The 20,042-nt window shown below is 68.0% G+C and overlaps 3 protein-coding genes across 6 annotated transcripts; 2 read left to right on the top strand and 1 right to left on the bottom strand.

Annotated features, from left to right (window-relative positions):
- Nucleotides 1-76: 76 nt before the first annotated feature.
- On the top strand, nt 77-7,445 carry ITGA2B (integrin subunit alpha 2b). 3 transcript variants are annotated; one of them, XM_061477487.1, is made up of 30 exons: nt 77-286; nt 363-493; nt 571-668; nt 740-905; nt 980-1,029; nt 1,281-1,326; nt 1,479-1,607; nt 1,685-1,732; nt 1,844-1,887; nt 2,165-2,224; nt 2,485-2,537; nt 2,665-2,873; nt 3,006-3,188; nt 3,266-3,311; nt 3,405-3,509; nt 3,611-3,666; nt 3,750-3,901; nt 4,162-4,275; nt 4,766-4,836; nt 4,904-5,051; nt 5,237-5,329; nt 5,440-5,519; nt 5,663-5,743; nt 5,813-5,915; nt 5,984-6,136; nt 6,236-6,346; nt 6,444-6,557; nt 6,758-6,865; nt 6,941-7,063; nt 7,271-7,445. In XM_061477487.1, exons 1-30 carry the CDS (start codon nt 120-122, stop codon nt 7,361-7,363), a joined length of 3,135 nt encoding a protein of 1,044 aa, XP_061333471.1. In that variant the 5' UTR covers nt 77-119; the 3' UTR covers nt 7,364-7,445. The 3 variants fall into 3 exon arrangements, with proteins under 3 accessions (XP_061333471.1, XP_061333470.1, XP_061333469.1); XM_061477486.1 differs by having other exon boundaries at nt 5,984-6,346; nt 6,791-6,865; XM_061477485.1 differs by having other exon boundaries at nt 5,984-6,346.
- Nucleotides 7,446-7,995: 550 nt separating this feature from the next.
- FAM171A2 (family with sequence similarity 171 member A2) lies at nt 7,996-14,691 on the top strand. The gene is made up of 9 exons (XM_061477466.1): nt 7,996-8,149; nt 10,459-10,686; nt 11,548-11,640; nt 11,718-11,876; nt 11,960-12,136; nt 12,255-12,371; nt 12,519-12,645; nt 12,773-14,041; nt 14,405-14,691. The coding sequence occupies exons 1-9, from the start codon at nt 8,050-8,052 to the stop codon at nt 14,457-14,459; spliced, it is 2,325 nt and encodes a 774-aa protein (XP_061333450.1). The 5' UTR covers nt 7,996-8,049; the 3' UTR covers nt 14,460-14,691.
- Nucleotides 14,692-14,746: 55 nt separating this feature from the next.
- Nucleotides 14,747-18,749, bottom strand: GRN (granulin precursor). Of its 2 annotated transcripts, none has more exons than XM_061477469.1 (12): nt 18,720-18,749; nt 17,911-18,008; nt 17,756-17,833; nt 17,582-17,666; nt 17,380-17,483; nt 17,156-17,297; nt 16,962-17,068; nt 16,347-16,464; nt 16,179-16,276; nt 15,575-15,802; nt 14,996-15,268; nt 14,747-14,924 (listed from the first exon to the last, which is right to left on the bottom strand). In XM_061477469.1, the coding sequence occupies exons 2-12, from the start codon at nt 17,992-17,994 to the stop codon at nt 14,805-14,807; spliced, it is 1,437 nt and encodes a 478-aa protein (XP_061333453.1). In that variant the 5' UTR covers nt 17,995-18,008; nt 18,720-18,749; the 3' UTR covers nt 14,747-14,804. The 2 variants fall into 2 exon arrangements, with proteins under 2 accessions (XP_061333453.1, XP_061333452.1); XM_061477468.1 differs by lacking the exon at nt 18,720-18,749 and adding an exon at nt 18,389-18,448.
- Between the last annotated feature and the right edge of the window lie 1,293 nt (nt 18,750-20,042).

The raw sequence follows: 20,042 nt of genomic DNA, 5'->3' as shown, positions 1-20,042 counted from the left end.
GTGTGCGGGGGTTCCCCTTCCTGTCCCCGCTGTCCCGTGCCCGGCTGCATCCCCCCCGATAAGGCAGGGCCGGGCCTGGCCGCGCCGGGGCTGGGGCTGGGGCCTCACTTCGGGAGGCGATGGGCGCTGCCGCGGGTGCTGCCGCGCTGCTGCGGGCCCTGCTGCTCCTCGGGGCGCTGCGCTCGGCCCCTGCCCTCAGCCTCCTGCAGGACCTCCCCGCCACGTACAAGGGACCCCCCGGCAGCTATTTCGGCTTCTCCCTGGATTTCCACACGGCCCGGGGCAGGTAGGGGGGAGCCCGGGGTGCTGCGGCCGGGCACAGCTCCCGACCCCCAACGACACCCGCCTGCTGCCCCCCGCAGTTCCAGCGTGGCGGTGGGGGCCCCCCGCGCCAACACCTCCCAGCCCGGCGTGGCGCAGCCCGGCGCCGTTTTCCTCTGCCCCTGGCCCCCCAGCGGGACCCCCTGCGACCCCGTCCCCATCGACACCACGGGTGAGTGGGGGCCGCGGGGTGACGGGGCCTCGGGGGGTCACCAGCACCCGGCACGCTCCCGCTCCCTGCTCCCGCAGGAGACGAGAGCGAGGCGCAGGGCACCCTGGAGCTGCGCACCTACAAATCGCACCAGTGGCTGGGCGCGTCCGTCACCAGCTGGCAGGGCAGGCTCGTGGTGGGTACCGCGGCGGGCGGCGGGTGCCGGCGGCAGGGCGGGCACCCAGCGCATCGCCGTCCCTCGGCCAGGCCTGCGCCCCGCTGCAGCACTGGAACGCGCTGGACGGGCAGCACGAGGCGTTCCGCACCCCGACCGGCGCCTGCTTCGTGAGTGCTCCCGGCCCGCTGCGCCTCGCCTGGTACTCGCCCTGCCGCGACCACCTCATGGCCGGCGCCTACCGGGACAGCAACTACGGTGCGTGGGGCCGGGGGTGCGGGCGGTGGGTACCCCCCGCCGGTGGTCGGTCTGACCCTGCCCGGTGCCCACAGCCTATGACAAGCGGTACTGCGAGATCGGCTTCAGCGCAGCCGTCACCCGGGTGAGATGGGTGCTGAGGGTCTCGGGGTGACCCTGGGGATGATCAAGGGATGCTCATGGGGACACAGAGGGTGAGGCTGGGATGGTACCTGGGTTGGGATGCTGGGATGGGAATGCTGGGTTGGGAATGTTGGGATGGGGGTGTTGAGATGGGGATACTGGGTTGGGGATGCTGGGTGGGGGGAAAGATGCTGCAGGAGGTGATGCAGTGGGGTGCTCCAGTGTAGCTGCTGACACCAGCTCCTCCTGCAGGATGGGACACTGGTTCTGGGTGCCCCCGGCGGGTACTACTTCATGGGTGAGTCCTGCCTTTGGGTGGGCACAGCAAGATCAGGGCACCCAGGACGGGGCACCCCAATAGGTGCCATCCACAGCAGCACTGGGAGCCCAGGGCCAGTGCCAGCAGGTGCCCCATCAGCACTGGTGCCACCCCATGTCCATGTCCCGCAGGGCTCCTGTACTCAGTGGGAATCGATGCCATCCTCACCCGCTTCCACGGCAAGTCCCTGCTGTGGCTGGAGCAACCAGGACGCCCCACAGAGGAGCCGGTGTCCTTTGACTACGAGGATGGGTATCGGGGTGAGCAGTGAGCATGGGACAGCCCCATAGCCCCAGAACTGGGGCACAGGGGGTCACCGGTGCCCGTCTCCCTGCAGGGTACTCTGTGGCTGTGGGCGAGTTCGATGGCAATCCCAAAACCAAAGGTAGTGCTTGGGGGGTGAACAAATGGGCCCTGGGCAACCTCACCCCAGTACCAGGGGTGTCCCTGTGCTCACCCCAGTGCCATGGGGCACTCAGAGCTCTTGTCCCTGCAGAGTACGTGGTGGGGGTCCCCAACAAGAGCAACACGAGGGGTGAGGTGAGTGGGGCCAGGTGTGGGTGCCCAGTGAGGGGGACACCACCAAGGCCATGCCCAAGGAAGTGGTAAATGCCCCATCCCTAGCAGTGTTCAAGGCCAGGCTTGAACACTGGGGGCTTGGAGAAAGCTGCTCCAGTGCAAGGTGTCCCTGCCCGTGGCAGGGGTTGGAACTGGAGGAGCTTTCAGGTCCCTTCCAACCCACTCTGTGCTTCTATGGTTCCATTCACGCCACGTGCCCCCCTGTAATGGGGCCAGGGCCTGACACTGCTCTGGGCAGGTGGAGATCTTCAGTGTGGGAGTGACCCTGCGCCAGCTGCGGGGCATCACCAGCGAGCAGGTACCAAACACCCTGCACCCACCCCACAGCTCAGACACCCCCAGCACCCTGTCCCCAGTGACCCCCAGTCTTGCATCGCTGCTCCCTACCAGCACCCCATGGCTCCCTGCTGCCCACTGCCACCCTGCCCAGGCACCCTGTGGTACCCTAGTACCCGCAGCACCCGAATTCCCCCCTCCCATCACCCAGCACACTCTGCAGTGCCTGTGGAGAGCCCCCACCCCCCACCCAGTGCCTCGCCTCACCCAGACCCTTTCTAGGTGGCATCGTACTTCGGGCACACAGTGGCCGTGGCCGACATCAATGGGGATGGGTGAGAGCTGGGACTGCCCCCCCCCCTCCATAGGGGCACCCATGGGTGCTGCCCCTGCCTCGCACCCCCTGGGTGCCACCAGACCACAAACCGAGGCCCCCTCCCCTCACCCTTGCACTGGGTGCAGGCAGGATGACGTGCTGGTGGGTGCCCCCCTGTTCATGGCCCGGCGCCCCGACGGACAGCGCAGCGAGCTGGGGCGCCTCTACCTGTACCTGGGGGGGCTGCAGCGGCCCCTCTCCCAGTCCCCCCAGACCCTGACGGGCACCCACCCCTACGGCCGCTTCGCCGCCGCCATCGCCAGCCTCGGAGACCAGGACAAGGACGGCTTCGGCGGTAACGACACCCGGCACGGGGCTGGGATGGGGGCGCTGCGAGGGGACCCCCGCGGTGCCCGGTCTAAAGCAGTGGGGGAACAGAGGTAGGAGCTGCGGCAGCCGGGGGCGCTCATGGCCGCTGTGTCTGCAGACGTGGCCGTGGGTGCCCCCTTCGGGGGTGACGGTGGCAGCGGGCAGGTCTTCATCTTCCGCGGGCAGAGCGAGGGGTTGGAGCCGCTGCCCACCCAGCGCCTCGACAGCCCCTTCCCCGGCCCGGCCGCCTTCGGCTTCGCCCTGCGCGGGGCCACCGACCTCGATGGCAACGGCTACTCAGGTACGTCCCCAGCGCCGTGTCCCCCAGTGCCCCCCGCTGCCATCTGCCCCTTCACCGACCCCCGCTCGTCCCCACAGATCTGCTGGTGGGCGCTTACGGCGCAGCTCAAGTGGCCGTGTACCGGTGAGTGCCCGTGGCGCCGGCTCCGGTGCTGGCACAGCCCAAAGGGAACGCTGCCCCGGTCCCCAGCACCTCAGCTCTGTCCCTGTGTCCCAGGGGACAGCCCGTGGTGGTGGCCCGGACCCAGCTGAGCGTCCCTGATGGGCTGAACCCCGAGGTCCTGGCGTGTGTCCTGCCCGGTTTCGGCACCGGTGTCAGCTGGTGAGCCGAGCCCTGGGGACACCGCGGTGGGGACACGGCCGCTGTGGGGACATTGCCCCGGGGCAGGTCCCTGAGCAGCCCTGGGTGCTGTCCCCTCGCAGCTTCCCCGTGGTGCTCTGTGTCAGCGTGACGGGCCAGAGCATCCCGCAGCACATCCGTGAGTGCCGGCGCCAGCGGGGGGGACAAGGGGCACAGCTCGGGTGTCACCGGTGCCATGGTCCCCTCTGCCCGCTGTGCCAGGCCTCGAGGCCGAGCTGCAGCTGGACCGGCTGAAGCCCCGGCTGTCCCGGAGGGTGCTGCTGCTGCGGGGTCACCAGGCGTCCTGGCACGAGGAGCTGGAGCTGGACACGGGAGCACCCCCCGTGTGCCGCAACCTCACCGCGTACCTGCGGGTACGGGGACGGCGGGGGCTGGCGGGGGGGGGTGTGTGTGATTGGACATCCCCAGCACAAGGGTCAGGGATGGGGACAGCGGCGGCTCCAGCTGAGATTGGAGCAGGGATGGAAACAGGAGCATCCCCAGGCAAGATGGGGACAGGGATGGGACAGGGTTGGGACAGGGATGTGGGCAGTGGTGTCCCCAGCCTGACCAGGTGGGGGTCCCGGGGCAGGGTGCGTTGGGTGCTCACTGGGGTGCCCATGGGTGCCCTCAGGACGAGGCCGACTTCAAGGACAAGCTGAGCCCGGTGGTGCTGAGCCTGAGCCTGGCGCTGCCCGAGGGGGCCCCGGGGCTGGTGCTCTATGGGGACACCCTGGTGCAGGCGCAGGTAGGGGGGACACAGCTGAGCCACGTCCCCATGCTCCAGCCCCCACCCTGTCCCCAGCCCCTGGCTGGGACACAGCCCCTGACCTCCCCACTGTCCCCAGTGCTTCTGTGGGTTGTCCCCATGGCCCCCCCACTGTCGACAACCACTCCCTGGGACACAGCCTTCCGTGCTCACCCTGCTGCCCCCAGGCCCTCCCTGGGATGTCCCCTCAGTCCCTGCTCCCTCTTTGGGGTACCATTCAGTGTCCTCCCCTGTCCCCAGGCCCTCTCAGGATGTCCCCTTTGTACTCCTCACTATCCCCAGTCACACACATTCCCCCCAGCTTGTCCCCTCTCTACCCTTCACCATTCCCAATCCCTCCCGTCCCTGTTCCTCCCTTGAGGTGTCCCCCAGTATCCTCTGCTATCCCCAGCACGGTCCCAGTTCCCTTGTCAGTCCCCAGTGACTCCCCATCCCACGACCCCCACTTGCCCACCTGTCCCCTCCCCAGACCCATATCATCCTGGAGGACTGTGGCGAGGACAACCTCTGCGTCCCTGACCTCCTTCTGGCCGCGGAGACGTGAGCGCTGGGGTGGGTGGGAGGGTGCAGCATCGCCCCGGGGTGTGCAGCCCTGTGTCCCCCCTAGGCCCAGCCGGCGCCTGCTCATCGGGGCCGAGGCCATGCTGCTGCTTCGCGCCAACACCAGCAACAGGGGCGAAGGCGCCTTTGAGGCTGAGCTGCGGGTGCTGCTGCCCCCCGGCACCCACTATCAGGCTGCCCGGAGCAGCATCCCGGTGGGTGCCAGGAGGGGCCCGGGATGGGGGCTCACACCCTGCCATGGGTGGCCACCACCCTTCTTGCGGGTGCCTGGTGGTGATGGGTACTGAGGGTGGGCACCCTGGACCGTGCATATCCCCAGGCTGGTTGGTGCATGGCAAGGAGTCTGTGAGTGTCACTTCTCCATGTGCCCACCCCACAGGGGCAGGAGAAACTGAGCTGCAACCTCAGGAAGGAGAACGGGACCCACATGGTGCTCTGTGAGTTGGGCAACCCCATGAAAGCAGGTGCCCAGGTAAGGGGCTGTGGGGTCACCCCCCCCTCCCCCCCGGACCATCACTCAGCCCATGGGCTGGGCATAACTGGTGGTGCTGGGTCATCAACACACCACCCGGCTGCCTGCAGATAACTGTGGACATGGAGCTGAGCGTGTCCGGGCTGGAGGACATGGGGGATGCCATCACCTTCCAGCTGCAGCTGCGGAGGTGACACTATGATGGTGCCCCGTACCCCTGTCCCCTTGTCCTCCTCTCCTCTGCCCACTGCTGGGACCTGGCCACTCAGGACTTGGTGGCCTCAGCGTGTCCCCAAGCTAAGCTCCATCCCTCACCCCACTGTATCCCTGCAGCAAGAACAGCCCCAGCACCACCAACACATCGGTGACAGTGATGGTGCCTGTGGAGGCACAGGCAGAGATGGAGCTGCGAGGGTGAGGGTTGAGGGGGACATGGGAGGCTGGGGGTGACACAGAAGGACACTGACCCCCTTCCTCTGCCAGCAACTCCCTACCGGCCACCACGGTGCTGCCCGTGAGCTGGCGCTGGGCCGAGGGCAGCCGGCGGCTCGAGGACCATGGCATCAAGGTGGAGCACGTCTACCAGGTAGGTGCTGCACCCATGGGCCCCTGGGACCTGCCCCCTCCCCGGTGCCACCTCACGGTCCTCCACAGCTCCACAACAAAGGTCCCAGCACCGTCAGTGGGGTCACCCTGCACCTCGCCATCCCCATCCGGCTGGGGGGCCGCATCCTGCTGTACCTGCTGGAGCTGGGCACTGAGGGGGGCATGAACTGCACCAGCCCCCCCGGCCTCAATGCTGAGCAGGTAGGATGGCCCCGGGGTGGGGACCAGTGTCTCCCACTGGGGGCTGGGTGGGTGTCAAGGTGTGGGGGGGGTGTCCGTGTTCCCTTTATCTCCTTCCAGCTGGAGATCCCCCATCCCACGGGCGCAGCACCCCGGAATGGCTCACACCGGAGGGAGCGCCGGGACCTGGAGCAGCCGCCGGGAGAGGGGCTGGAAAAGCCCATCCTGGTGGTGAGCGGGCACTGCCGGGGGGCTGCAGCCCAGGATGGGTGCTGGGGGTGGGTGACTCTGGGGTGGGGGTCAGGGTGACACCCGCTGTGTCCCATAGGACTGCGGCAATGCCACGTGTGTGGACATCACCTGCTGGGTGCCTGGCCTGGCCAAAGACCAGCGGGCGCTGGTGAGCATCCATGCGCTGCTCTGGATGGACACTCTGCAGCAGGTATTGTCTGCAGCAGGGGACTGGGGAGGCACTGTGTCCTGGGGTGTCCCCACCACGTCCCCTCCTGCACCGTGGTCCCCGGGGACCTGATGAGAGCAGCCCAGGGGATGCTGGGTGCAGGGTTGATGGGTGCTATCACCCCTGTGCCGTGTCCCAGTGTGTCCCCATGTGTCCCCCATGTGTCCCATGTCTGTCCCCAGCGGGAGCACCTTCTGAAGCAGTTCCTCGTCCAGTCACAGGCTTGGTTCAACACCTTAGCCATGCCCTACCGAGTCCAGCCCCGTATCCTGCCCTCCGGGGAGGCCATGGTAGGGCTGGCACAGGCACAGGGGACACAGGGCCCGGTGGAGGTGTCAGCGGTGTCACCCCCTGTCCCTTTGCAGGCTGTCACCAAGGTGATGCGCACCAGCCCTGGCGGTGAGGGGACGGTGCCGGTGTCATGGGTGGTGCTGGGGGTCCTTGCCGGGCTCCTGCTCCTCACCCTCCTCATTCTCCTCATGTGGAAGGTGAGTGGGCAGCAGGGACGCTGCCGACTCTGGTGACACCCCTCCATGGCAGTGGGGACCCAATGGTGCTGGAGGGATCCTGGGTGTGAGGCTGGGGTCCCCGAGGGTGACACTGGGTGTCCCCTGAGGTGATGATGTGGGGTTCCCCGGGTGTGACACTGGGGTCCCTGGGGTGACACCGTGGCTGTCACCATGTCCCTCTTCCAGATGGGTTTCTTCAAGAGAACACGGCCGCCTGCTGAGGACACGCAGGAGCTGGCGCCCAGCAAGGCTGAGGAGTTAGGGGGTGCCCAGGACTAATGGGGTACCCCGGGACCCCCCTTCCTACCTGTCCCCAGCACCCCCACACTGCCCCCGGGCAATAAATCTCTGCCTGGCATCATGGGGCTTCCCGTGGGGTGCTCCAGGATGCTCCTGTGAACCTGCACAGGCCTGGCATAGGGTGCGATGGGGTGGGAGGGGCTGATACTGGGTGGGTGCCAGGGCTGTGGTGGAGGGGAAGCTGGCGGGTGAGGGCCGGTACCGGGGACAACCTCGATGGGGCCATGGCGGTACCGAGTCCTGGTCCTGGGCTCAGGGCGGTGCTAGGGTCAGTCCCGTGGTGCTGGTGCCGGTGCCTCTCCCGGGGTCGGTGCCGCGGTGCTGGTGACGGTACCGGGATCAGTCCCGTGATGCCGGTGCAGGTACCGGGGTCAGTCCCCCGACACCGGTGCCGGTACTGGGGTCAGTCCTGCGGTGCCTGTGCTTCTCCCGGGGTCAGTCCCTCGGTGCCGGTACCGGGGTCAGTGCCGCGACGCCGGTGCCGAGGGCCGGTGCCGGGGATGCTGCGGGGGTCCGGGGCGGTGCCGGGGGCGGTGCCGGTACCGGGGCTGCGGCCGTGCCCGGCGGCTCCGGCAGGTGGAGCCCGGTCCCCGCGGCGGCGGCGGCGGGCGGAGCGGGCCGGGCCGGGCGGGCCGGGCATGGCGGGGTAACGGCGCGGAGCGACCATGCGGCCCCGCCGCCTCCTGCCGCCGCTGCCGGTGCTGCTGCTGCTGGTGGCCGCGGGCGGGCGGCGGGCGCGGGGCGCGGCGGAGCCGGGAGCGCACGGTGAGAGCGGCCTTTGTGTGCGGCGGCCCCGGCCCCATCCCCGCCCGCCCGACCCCCCCCCCCGGCCCCCGCTCTCCGTCCGTCTGTCCCTCTGTCTGTCTGCCCCCCCCGCTGTCCGCCCGGTTCCGGCCACCGGCATAGGGAGGGCTGGGGGGGGGGGAGCAGGGGTGCAGGAGGGGGTGTGTGTGGGGGGTGTTGGGCAGTGCCAGGCGTAGAGATGGGGAGGGGGGCTCGTGGATGGAGATTGGGGGTGCAGGAGGGTGTGTGTGGGGGGCTGGTGATGGGGTGCATGATGGGGGGGGACCGTGATGATGGGGTGCATGATGGTGGGGGGGGTCGTAGGCAGAGATTGGAGGTGCAGGAGGGTTGGAGGGGTCTTAGGCCATGGGGTGCATGACGGTGGCTGGGGGGGCATAAGTAGAGATTAGGGGTGCAGGAGGGTGGGGGGAGTCCTTGAGCAATGCCAGGGGTGTAACATGGTGTGTGTGGGAGTGCTGGGCAGAGCTTGGGGGTGCAGGAGATCGGGTGGAGGTCCGGGTGAAGGGGTGCATGATGGTGGGTGGGGGTGTGGACAGGGCTTGGGAGTGCAGGATGATGGGTGTGGGGGGGTCCTGAGCAGCACCCGGGGGTGCAGGACTGGGGGGCTGGGTGTGGGTGTTACCCTATTGCAGGGTGGGCCGGGGGATGCAGCATCGCTCTTTGGGGTCCCTGTAGCTCCCCATGACCCGTGCCTGCACCCCAAACCCTCCTCGAGGTGTGCTGGGGGGCGAGGTAGTGTCAGTGGGGTCAGGAGCTCCCTGACCCGGCACGGCCCTGGCCCCATCCTGCCGGTGTTGGCTCAGCTCTCCGGTGGCGTCACCCGTCCCTATGGGGTGGCCTCGGTGACAGGGTGCAGGGCACCAGCGCCCCCCATCATGGCACCGTGGGGTCATACTGGGAGGTGCTGGGGGGCCAGCATGCCCCGTGGTGGCTGTGCCACCCTCTGGGGTTCCCTTGGCAATGGCGGGGGGGGACAGAGAGCAGGGAGAGGAGAGGCTGTGTCCGTGCCCCCCATGCTCTAAGGAACATCAGTGGGGTGGCCGCTGGTGCCGGCTGTCCCTGGGCAGCTGTGGGTGGCTGCGTGTGGTCATGAGGACATTCCTGGCCCCCGGCTGTCCCTGCTGTGTGGGGACACCCCCCCTGTCCAACCCCCCCAGCGCATCGCCAAAGCAGCTGCTGCAAATTCCACCCATCACCACATCTGGGCAACATCTGGGCTGAGGGGGGCAGGATAGGGGTGGGGTTGCCCAGTGGTGTGGAGGGGTTTGGGGGTGCAGGATGCTGCTGGGGGGACACAGGGTCCCGGAAGTGCCTGGGGCCATGGGATGAAGGAGGTCGTTGCCAGGGTGATGGTGCCGGAGCTGGGCCAGATGCCAGGGATGTGCTGGGATCATGCGCAGGATGGTGCCAGCACGGGGGGGGGGGCACGGGGGGTGCAGGGTCCCTCCCCCAGCAGTGCCCCCCCCCCCCCCCCCCGCCCTGCACCCGGAACTGCCCTGGGGGACCTGGCCCCCTGAGCTTGTGACACGTGTGAGTTGTACCCTGAGTGGGGGGGGAATGGGCCTGGGTGGGCTCGGGTGGGGGGGAGTGGGGGGGACATGACTGGGTGCACCCACTTGTGGGCACAGCAGTGACCCAGTCCACCTGCTTCAAGGGGGGGCACAGGGTGGGCCCAGAGGTGATGCCTGCAAGGATGGTGACACAAACCTGCCAGCGAGGGGCCTGCTGCCTGCTAGGATGGCACCAGTGACCTCAGTGGGGTAGAGCCCCTGACACACCAGCACGGTGGCCATGACCCACTAGGATGAATCCCAGTATTCCACTGATACGGGTCCCGCCACCCTGGTGGGTCATGGCCATCATCCCAGGAGGGTGGTGGGACCTGCATCAGCAGAATAGTGGGACCCATCTCTGGGGAGATAGGTCACACCTCCCTGCCAGGATGGTGCCCATGACCCGCGAAGGTGGTGGCCATGACTTGCTGGGATGAGTCCCACCATTCTGCTGGGAATAGGTCCCACCACCTGCTGGGATGGTGCCTATGACCCAAGAAGATGGGTCCCACCATTCTGAGCCCTACCATGCTGCTGGAATGATGCCTATCCCACAAACCGGGGTGGTGACCATGGTCCACTCTGATGGGTCATACCATTGCGCTGGGAATGGGTCCTACCACGTGCTGGGACGATGTCTGTGGTCCAGCAGGATGGGTGGTGGGGTGGTGCCGTGCTCCGGGGGGCTCCGTTCCCACACGTGCCCGTGTCCCGCAGAGGTGGTGCTGCGGGTGCAGGTGTACGAGAGCGGGACGCTGGTGCCGCTGGCTCAGGCCGCGCTGGAGGTGCTGAGCAACCGCAGCTCGCTGGCAGCGGGTGCCACCGACCACGAGGGCTGCGCCACGCTGCCTGTGTCCTACCGCCTGGGCTCCTGGCTGCTGGTCACCGCTGCCCGCCGCGGCCACGTCACCGCCTCTGTGCCTTGGCGCGTCCACAAGCTGCCACGTGAGTGCCCGCGGCCTCGTGCGGGTCCCGAGCGCTGTATGGGGGGGTCTGGGGTTGATGGAGACCCCGGATCTTTACTGGGGGGCTGAGAACACTCACAGGGGACCCCAGTGGGGGGGGGCACAGTCCTCTATTGGAGGGGGCTCTGGACACTCTTTGGGGACCCCAGTGCCTCACTGGGTGGCTCATATGGAGAAGCCCTAGTTCCTTCCTGGGGATCCCAGTCTTTCCTGGTCCCTTAATGGGGACCCCAAAGGGATTTTGGGATAAGGGGTCCCTCATGGAAAGGTGTTTGGGGGGGGTCTGGCCCCTTTGGAAGAGTGTGGCTGTGTCCTGGTGCCCCCAAAGAGTCCCCATGCTGAGGCGGGGCTGGGCTCCAGCCCTTTTCCCCAGGGCCAGTAAGGCAGGGGGAGGCGCGGACTGACATCGATAGGGTCACCTTGCTGTGGGGGGACACGTGGGAGCGCTCATGGGGGAGCAGGGGTGGGATGCAGGGATGGGGCCCTAGAGAGATGGAGTTAGAGGGATGGGGTGCACAGGGATGGGTCTGCACAGGGATGGGGGTGAAGGGATGGGGGTGCACAGGGATTGGGGTGCAGGGATGTGGGGTGCAGTGACAGGGTGCACAGGGATGGGGGTGCAGGGATCTGGGGTGCAGTGACAGGGTGCACAGGGATGGGGTGCACAGGGATTGGGGTGCAGGGATGGGGATGCACAAGATGGGGGTGCAGGGATGTGGGGTGCAGTGATGTGGGGTGCAGTGATGTGGTGCATATGGATGGGGGTGCACAAGGATGGAGGTACAGGGATGGGGGTATATATGGGATGTGTTGGGGGTCCCAATCACCCCCCTCCTTGCAGTCTACGCCTCCATTAGCCTCTACCTGCTCCCGGAGCGCCCGGCCACCCTCATCCTGTACGAGGACCTGGTGCAGATCCTCCTGGGCTCCCCAGGTGAGCGCTGGTGCTGGAGGTACAGGGATGTCACCTATCACCCCTGGGTGCTGCCACCCACCTTGTGTGTCCTCAAGGTGGCCGTGGGCAGCCGTGGGCGCAGTTCCCCCGCCGGGCAGCACGCCTGCCCCGCAGCTCCACCTACAGCCAGCTCGGCGCGTCCCTCACCGCAGCCTCTGGCCCCGGCCTCGCCCGCGCCTTCCCGGCCTTCCTGGGGTCCGAGCAGGACAGCACTGGTACGGGGGGGGGGGGCACCAGGGGATTGGGGGGGGGGCAGGACCGTGAGGTCCCCCCGTGTGAGCATCCCTTGTCCCCTCAGCCAATGCCACCTGGCTGGAGCTGGCGCCTGTGGTGGCCCTCAGTGTCCACCTCTTCACTGGCAACGGGACCGAGGTGCCGCTGGCCGGCCCCATAGAGCTCTGTGTCCCCTTGGCTGCCGACGCTGCCCCCGTGGTGGCCACCAGCGTGCCAGCCTGGAGGTTCGACCCCAAGAGCGGTGAGTGCTGCTTGAAGGGGGTGGCAGGGATTGACCTGGCGCTGGATGGGGGTGTGGGGGTGTGTGATAAGTTTGGGTGTCTCAGCCCGCTGTGGGGGGTGGGTGTGTGTCCCTGCAGGGCTGTGGGTCCGTAATGGGACGGGGCTGATCCGTAAGGAAGGCCGGCAGCTCTACTGGACTTTCGTCTCCTCCCAGTTGGGATACTGGGCAGCAGCTTTGCCCTCTCCCAGCACAGGTAGGGTGACACCCATGGGTGCCCCCAGCCGTGGTGCTGGGGATGGGGTGACCTATGGAGGGGGGATTGAGGACACCCATCGCTGGTGGGTGCAGGCCCCGGGGGGCTTTCATGGGGGGGTGCCCTATATGTCCCTGCTGTCCCCAGGGTTGGTGGCGATGGCGGCGGGGGTGACAGACATCACCACCTACCACACCATCTTCCTCCTCACCATCCTGGGCGCGCTGGCCCTGCTCGTCCTCATCCTCCTCTGCCTCCTCATCTACTACTGCAGGTCAGCACCCCCGCTCTGCACCCCTGGGGTCCCCAACACGGCTGGGGGTGCCCTATCTCTGGCCGGGGCCTCCTCCTCCAGGGGACCCCAGCACCCATGGGGTGACCCCCGCCCTGTGTCCCCGCAGGCGGCGGTGCCTGAAGCCGCGGGCACAGCACCGCAAGCTGCCGCTGCCGGGGCCGCTGGACGTGGCGCGCAGGGACCAGGCCACCTCCGTGTCCCAGCTGGACCTGCTCTGCGGCGGCAGCCACCTCGAGACGGCCTCCTCGGGCGGGGACACGGACGTCCCGACCCCCGGCGCGGCCCCCCCGGCCCGCCCGGACTTCTTCCAACCGCCGGTCCCCCCCCCACAGCTCCGCGCCGGGCCCCGCACCCCCGGGGGGACCCTGGCCCTCCCCCGCCGCCGCCAGCCCCCCGCCCCAGCGGACTACGGGCGTTCCGGGGAAGCCTTCGGCCTCCGGGCTGCCCGCTCGGTGGACGGGCTGCAGCCGCCGGAGGAGCACCCCCGGGGGGGCCCCGCTTTCGCCCCCCGGCCCCCCTCGCCCCCCGTGTTCGCCCGTTACGGGGGGCAGCCCGCGGAGCACCCGCTGCCCGAGCCTCCCCCCCGCCCGCCCTCCATGGCTCCCCCCGCTCCCCTCCTCCTCTGTGGGGGTCCGGAGGACGTGTACCGGGGGGTGATGCCCACCCTCCTCATCCCTGCCCGGTACATGCGCCTGGCCCCTGGAGAACCGGAGGGTCCCCCTGAAAATGATGGGGGGCCCGGGTCGACGGGGGTGCCCACAGCCGCCCCCCCGCCCCCCCCATCCTCCGCGCAAGGGTTTGAGGAAGGAGAGAACTGGGCGGGTGCCCGCGCCCCGCAGCCGGTGAGCGGCTCAGTGGCCATCCCGGTGCTGCTGGACGGGTCGGCGGTGGCGCAGCTCAACGGGGAGCTGCAGGCGCTGGCGGGGCAGCAGTTGTTAGAACTGGGGGGGCCGCCCCCCCCCCGGGCTTGGTTCGTCTCCTTGGACGGCCGCTCCTCGCAGGTCCGACATTCCTACATCGACCTGCAGGGCGGGGAGCGAGGCTCCGGCCCCGCGGGCCCCCCCCCGCGCCTCCCGAGGGCCGTCGGGGCTGCGGTGGGGGGGGAGGACGGAGGGTCCCGGCCCCCCCCCGGCGCGGCCGCCGCCTCCCCCGAGGACAGCTCCTTGGCCCCGCTGCTGGAGGCTGGCGGCGGAGGCGCGGGGCGGCGCGGGGGGGGCAGCGGCCGCAGCAGCGCCAGTGAAGCCCCCCGGGACTCGCTGACCAGCCCCGAGGAGGAGGCGCTGGTGGAGACGGGCGAGGGCGGGGACGACGGCGGCGACAGGAAAAGCCCCTGGCAGAAGCGGGAGGAGCGGCCGCTCATGGTCTTCAATGTCAAGTGAGTGCTGGGGGGGGGCCTGCTGCGGCCGCCCGGTCGGCGCCAGCCACCGCCGCCATGGCCCGTCACTGCCACCCCTCCGCCACCCCCTTGCCGTAGAACCCAGGACCGTGCCTCATCCCACCCTGCCCCTGCTCCTTGCCCCCATCCCCTCCCCACTGTGCCGGCAAAGGGACCAGCCCAGGTCACCACGTCCAGTGTCCTGGGGACCTCAGTGCCACCGGGCTCTGCACATGGGGTCCTGCTGCCCTTGTGCCCCCCCCTCCCACGACATTGCCATTCACACCCTGCATGTTGGGGGGGTGTGGAGAACCGTATGTCCCCCACACCCCCTAAGCCATGTCCCCTCTTGTGCCCTTGCAGGACAGGGGGGGCCAGCAGTGCCCCCCGGCCCACCGGTGCCTCGAAGCTGCCGTAGGAACTGAGGGGGAGGCACTGCCTCTCCCGAAACCTCCCCCCTCCCTCCTTGGCTTTGGATTTTAATCGTGTTTCTAAATGTTTTCTACATGGCGAGGATGAAGAGGGGCCAGCGGGGGCTGGGTGGGCAGTGGGGGGGACATGGGGACCCCCCCCCCGGCACTGCCTGCCCCCCCTAGCCAGGGAGCTGCTGCCTTACATGGCATTAATATATTAAAGAGAGATGAACCCCCCCCTCGCCTCTGCTTCCTGCCTCAGTTTCCCCCCCGCACAGAACCAGGGGAAGGATTTGTCCTAGAAACCGTTTATTGAGGCAGTGGCACTTGTCCGGGGGGTGGCGGTGCCCTCACAGCAGCACCCTGTGGGGTGCAGGCAGGTCCCAGCGCTGGGGGCTGCACCCCCAGCCCCCCCCGGTGCAGTGGGACCCCACAGGGCAGCAGTGGCGGCCATCAGAGCAGCAGGAGCCCTGTGGAGAGACACGGAGTGAGGAGGGGGTGTCGCCACCTTGAAACCTCCCCCCAATAACCCCACACGAACCTGGGTGAAGGGGCAGCACCCCCAGGAGCCCCCCCGGGTGCGACAGCACCGGTGCCCGCCGCGGCAGGAGTGGGCAGCACCACAGGGCACGGCGGCAGAGGGGTCAGTGCCAGCAGCGCGCAGGGAGGCAGGCCGCGGGGTGGGTGCCCAGGGGGGAGAAGTGCGTGCTCCCAGCAGCAAGGTGGGCGTCAGGAGCTTCTCGCAGCTCTGGGTGGCCACGTTGCAGGTGTAGCCCCAGGGGCAGCAGTGCTGGTGGTCCCTGCAGCACACGGCCTGAAGGGGGCAAGGGCGGAGGGGGTCCGTGGGGGTCGCAGGCATATGGGGGACCAAGGGGTGTGAGCCTGGGCCAGACCCCAACCTCATGTAACATGTAACCCCAGCCCCAGGGATTGTGCTGGGCCCTGTCCCCAAGGTGCCCACAAAGCCCCCATGGAAGGGCACACTGATGGAGGTGGGGGTGTTCTATGTCCCTGTCTCCCCCCTCCCAGCTCTGCCTGTCCCCAGACGGTCTCACCCCAAAAACCCCAAACCCCCCCCTTCCACCCCACCCCCTTGTACCCTCGTACAGTCCCCCCAGACCTGCTCCAGCGGGCAGCACCCCCAGGCCCCCGAGCTGAGCCGGCAGCAAGTGCTGCCCTGGGGACAGCTCGTCTCCTCGTCACACTGCACGTCCCCCCTGCGCAACAGCGCCGGCATCTTCCGCAGCCAGGGCCGGCGCCCCCGCCCCTGCTGCAGGCAGCTGCCCGCACTTGGGTCGCAGGTATAGCCCTGGGGGCAGCAGTGCACGTGGTCGGGGCAGCAGACGGCCTGGGGGGGGCAAAGGGAGGGTTAGAGCCCAGCCTGCCCCACCCCAAGGACAAACTGCTTACTCCTGCCTGTTCCCTCCCCATCCCAGCCTGGCTCCATCCACACTTTTGGGTGGTGGTGAGGGGATATGGGACCCCCTCATCACTCTTGACCCTCCCAGCGCTGGGCACAGGAAGGTCTCCAAGGATCCAGTGGCCTTGTGTCCCTCCATCACCTCCCACCACCCCTAACTGGTCCCAGTTAGCAGACAGGGGCTGACTGGGGGTCCAGCAGCACCCCCTAACCCCATGGGATGAGCCCTTTGTCCCTTCTGGGGAACAGGGGACATGAGCCCTCATCCCACCCAGGGGACACTCTGGGGACAGGCCCCCCATACCTCCTCCAGTGGGCAGCATCCCCAAGCCCCCGAGCTGAGCCGACAGCACGTGTTCCCATCCGGGCAGCTCGTCTCCTCATCACACTTCACATCACGTGCTGGGGACAAGGGGACACTCAGAGCCGCTGTCCCCTCCCCAGGCAGGGGCAGGGCATGGGGGGGCCTCACCTTTGTGCAGGAACGCCTGGAGGGGTTCCCGGCCCACGGAGGAGGTGCATGTGGAACGCTCCAGGTCGCAGACAGTGCCCTGAGGGCAGCAGTGATGCCCATCGCTGCAGCAAACAGCCTGCAGGGGAGAGCTGCATCCTTGCTGCTGCACCGGGGCCCCACCGGGACACAGTGGGACAGGATGGGCTGACAGCGTGGGGTTCATGGCACAGGGTAGGGCACGGGGTGCCCAGCACAGGGTGTCTGACATGAGGTGATGGGGACAGCATGCCTGGTATGGTGCACTCAGCACAGAGTACCCAACATGGGGTGCTCAGTATGGGCTGCCAGCACAGGGTGCTGGTATGGGGCAGCTGCCATGGGGTGCTCAGTGTGGGGTGCTTGGGACATGGTACCTGATATGGGGGTGCCCAACACAGGATTCTCAGTGTGGGGTGTCTGGTGTGGAGGTCTGGGGTCACTGAGGAGGGGGTGGTCACTGTACGGGGTGTTACTGGGGGAGGGTGTCTCTGCTGTGGGCTGCCTGGTGTGGGGTGCCTGGCACAGGGTGCTTGGTACAGGGTGCCCAGCGTGGGGCACCCAGCACAGGGTGCCTGTCGCAGGGCTGTCACTCACGTTCTGCAGGGGGCAGCAGCCGTACTGCGCCGGGGACATCTGGCAGCAGGTAGCCCCGTCGGGACAGGCAGAGCGGCCGTCGGGACACAGGACCTGGTGCAGTGCGACTGCGGGAACACGCACACAGCGTCCTCCTGTCCCCTTCGTGCCCCCCTTTATGGGCACCCATCCACCCGGGTGGGAACACCCCTTACCTGACACCGGGGGCTGGCGCTTCCAGGCAGGGAAGGTGGTGCCCATGGGGGTGTCACCGGTGGGTGAGAGGCAGCGCCCGTGGGCCAGGTCGCAGACGGTGGCATGGGGACAGCAGTGCACCTTGTCGGCGCAGCACAAGGCCTGCGGGCACCGGACACTTGTCACAGAAATGACCACATGATGTCTCCCCCACAATGTCCCCATGTCGTGTGTCCCCCCATACCTGGGGCATGGGGCAGCACCCCCAGGCGCCGCTGGCTGTCACGCAGCAGGTAGCATCATCGGGACACTCAGACTGTCCGTCGGGACAGGGCACAGCGTGAGGGGCTGCGGAGAGTGGGGATGGGGTGAAGGACCCCCAGGTCCCATCCTGTCCACCCCCAGGCCCATCCGTGTACCCCCACCTACATGTGCCCCCCCCTTACCTGGGGGTGTGATGCAGGATTCACCATCGGCGCTGCAACTGGACCCTCGGGGACAGCAGTGGTGGCCGTCAGCACAGAGGACGCTCTGGGGAGAGAGAAGGGGGCAGATGAGGAGGAAAAGCCCCCTGAGAATGGCAGAGAGAAGGGGGAAACAGGCACAGTGCAGAGACTCACCTCTGGCAGTGGGCAGCTGCCTGTGCTGGGGCAGGACGGGCCATCCCGGCACGGCACTGCACTGTTGGCATGCAGGACCTGGGGACAGGGGGATGCATGGGGGGGGTTACCCAGTGGTGGGGCACCGCCGGACCCCCCTCAGCCTGGGCACTCACCGGGGTGGAGGGACACAGCTGCCCATCGCGGCACCAGGCGCTGGCTCCAGACAGGACCAGCAACAGCAGCAGGAGGGTCCTCATGGCGCTGGTGGCATCTGCGGGTGGCAGAACCCCGCCGGCACAGCCATGCCTCAGTTTCCAACTCACAAAGTGGGGGGCAGCAGGTCTGTGCTCCGGCACCGCCCCCCCCCCCGGTCCCACTTCCCCTTTCAGCCATATGCTGGAAAAAACCCAGCTCCCCCTTCCTCACCCAGGGCTCCCCCACCCCAGGGTGCGCGGGGGAGGGTACCCACCCCCCCCAGTGTGGCTGCTGCGGTGTCTGGCACCCCAGGCACCATCCGCAGCACCCCGATAACATCTCCCCGTGGCACAGGAAGCCAGACTGTCGGGGGGGGGGGGTGGCAGAGGCGGGCAGCCCCCCCTGCCCAGTACCGATGGGTGCTAAGGGCTGCCCCCCCCCCTCCAGTAAACTCACTTCCAGGATCACTTTCACTTCTCTTTCCCGTGGTATCCACCCCCGCAGCTGTGGGGGCGGGGCCCCGTCACACGTGTGCGGGCCAAAAGGAGGGGGAGGCTGCTGCCCCCCCGGCTCCAAACCGGGGAGAAACTGAGGCAGACCCAGAGCCCCCCCGGTACCGGACACGTCGCAGAGGGGTCACGGGGGGGTGTTACTGGGGGGGGTGTCTCTGCGGAGGGGGCTCGCTGCTCCCAGTGCCCCCCAGTAACTCCAGACCCCCCACGGCTCCCAGTGCCCCCACAGCCCCCGTGACTCGCAGAGACCCCAGAACCTCCCAGTGCCCCCGTACCCGGTCCCGGTCCCTGTCCGTGTTCCTGTCCCGGTCCCGGTCCCGGTGCCAACCAGCCACAAAGCCCCACCCCTGCTCCCCATTGGCTCATTTCCCCACCAGCCCCTCTCCTATTGGTCCATTCGGCGAAAAAGGGCGGGAAAACCCGCCTCCTCACCCTTACCCCGTACTCCCCCGCCCCGTCACGTGATTGGGGGGGTGTCACATGACCACTGCCACACCGCGGCTGGGTGCGAAGAGTTGCGCGGGTTTCAGCCCGGGGGGCACGGACCCCCCCCTCCCCCGAGCGGCCCCGGGGCCCGTGCTGAGCCCGGACCACCCACAGCGCCCCTGCCCCCCCCCGGACCCCCCAACCCTCCTCCAACACCCCCCCCCCAACTCCCGGTCCCCATCTGCCACCCGCCTAAACCCCCCAACCTGCCCCACCACCCCCAACCCACTTCCAACCCCCCCCTTTTCCCTGCGGAAACAGCTGGCTGCTCCATGAGCAAAGGGGCGTTGGGAGAGGGAGCGTTCACAGAAACTGGGGCGAGGGCGGAAGAATTCCAGGAAGGAAGAGCCCCGAGAGGAAGGAGGATCCTGGAGTCGCTGACCTACTGCAGACCAGGACTCTTCACTGAGGGGGAGAGTCCCCAGAGGCCGAGCCCCTGGGGACCCTCAGGTTTGGGAGAGAACAAACTGCACTGTTAAGTGGGTACAGGAACTGCTCCCTTGGATTTAAATACGTTAAAAGGGAATTGAACAAGTAGAGACAATGCCTGTGATCAGTGACCGGGAAAGGGAAGCGTGGCCTTTCCTTCACCCTCACAAGTGTGGAATTGGCAGGAGAGTTTTTACTCATCAATGTCTCCATCTCCCAGAGCAGCCGCTGCCCTTGCTGGGGAGACGTGTGAACCTAATGGGAGGCACAAGTAGCTTTTGGTAAAGGAGGGCCTGGGATTCACACTGCAGAAGAAGCAGCTCTGGAGGCACACATATTTCGTGGCATCTCGGCTGTGTTTAATGAGGCTCAGCTCTGCCCACGGGCTCTCAACCCCGGTGCAGAATCAAACCAGCCTCTGTGGCTTTGTTCAGACAGACCCAAATCGGCAACACCCCATTCCCCCCCCGCCGAGACCTCCCTCAACCCCCACAGGCCTCCTCAGACCCCCCAAACCTCTGCTAATCCCCAGTCAAACCCCAAAGACCCCCCCAATCCCCTACCACCCCCCTTCATCTCCCCCAACCTCCCTTAAGCCACCTTCGGACCCCCAAACCCTCCCCAAATTCCCCTCCCAAGCTCCTCCAATCCCCCTCACCCCGGGCCCCCGCCCACCCCCTCCG

Source organism: Pezoporus flaviventris, unplaced genomic scaffold, assembly GCF_033815535.1.
Source record: "Pezoporus flaviventris isolate CSIRO_AGI_PZ_B2104156 unplaced genomic scaffold, CSIRO_AGI_Pfla_v1 ptg000107l, whole genome shotgun sequence".
NCBI lineage: Eukaryota > Metazoa > Chordata > Aves > Psittaciformes > Psittacidae > Pezoporus > Pezoporus flaviventris.
Note: the sequence above shows the minus strand (reverse complement) of the source record. Positions and strands in the feature narration are given on the sequence as shown.

Coding starts and splice junctions, on each gene's coding strand:
- ITGA2B (XM_061477485.1), top strand. CDS start 120: ATGGGCGCTGCCGCGGGTGCTGCCGCGCTGCTGCGGGCCCTGCTGCTC. Junction 3,667..3,749: donor GAGCATCCCGCAGCACATCC/GTGAGTGCCGGC, acceptor CCGCTGTGCCAG/GCCTCGAGGCCGAGCTGCAG. Junction 6,558..6,757: donor GGATGGACACTCTGCAGCAG/GTATTGTCTGCA, acceptor GTCTGTCCCCAG/CGGGAGCACCTTCTGAAGCA.
- FAM171A2 (XM_061477466.1), top strand. CDS start 8,050: ATGCGGCCCCGCCGCCTCCTGCCGCCGCTGCCGGTGCTGCTGCTGCTG. Junction 11,641..11,717: donor GATCCTCCTGGGCTCCCCAG/GTGAGCGCTGGT, acceptor TGTGTCCTCAAG/GTGGCCGTGGGCAGCCGTGG. Junction 11,877..11,959: donor GTCCGAGCAGGACAGCACTG/GTACGGGGGGGG, acceptor TTGTCCCCTCAG/CCAATGCCACCTGGCTGGAG.
- GRN (XM_061477469.1), bottom strand. CDS start 17,994: ATGAGGACCCTCCTGCTGCTGTTGCTGGTCCTGTCTGGAGCCAGCGCC. Junction 17,298..17,379: donor GGTGCTGCCCCATGCCCCAG/GTATGGGGGGAC, acceptor CGGTGCCCGCAG/GCCTTGTGCTGCGCCGACAA. Junction 16,277..16,346: donor CCAGGCGTTCCTGCACAAAG/GTGAGGCCCCCC, acceptor CCTTGTCCCCAG/CACGTGATGTGAAGTGTGAT.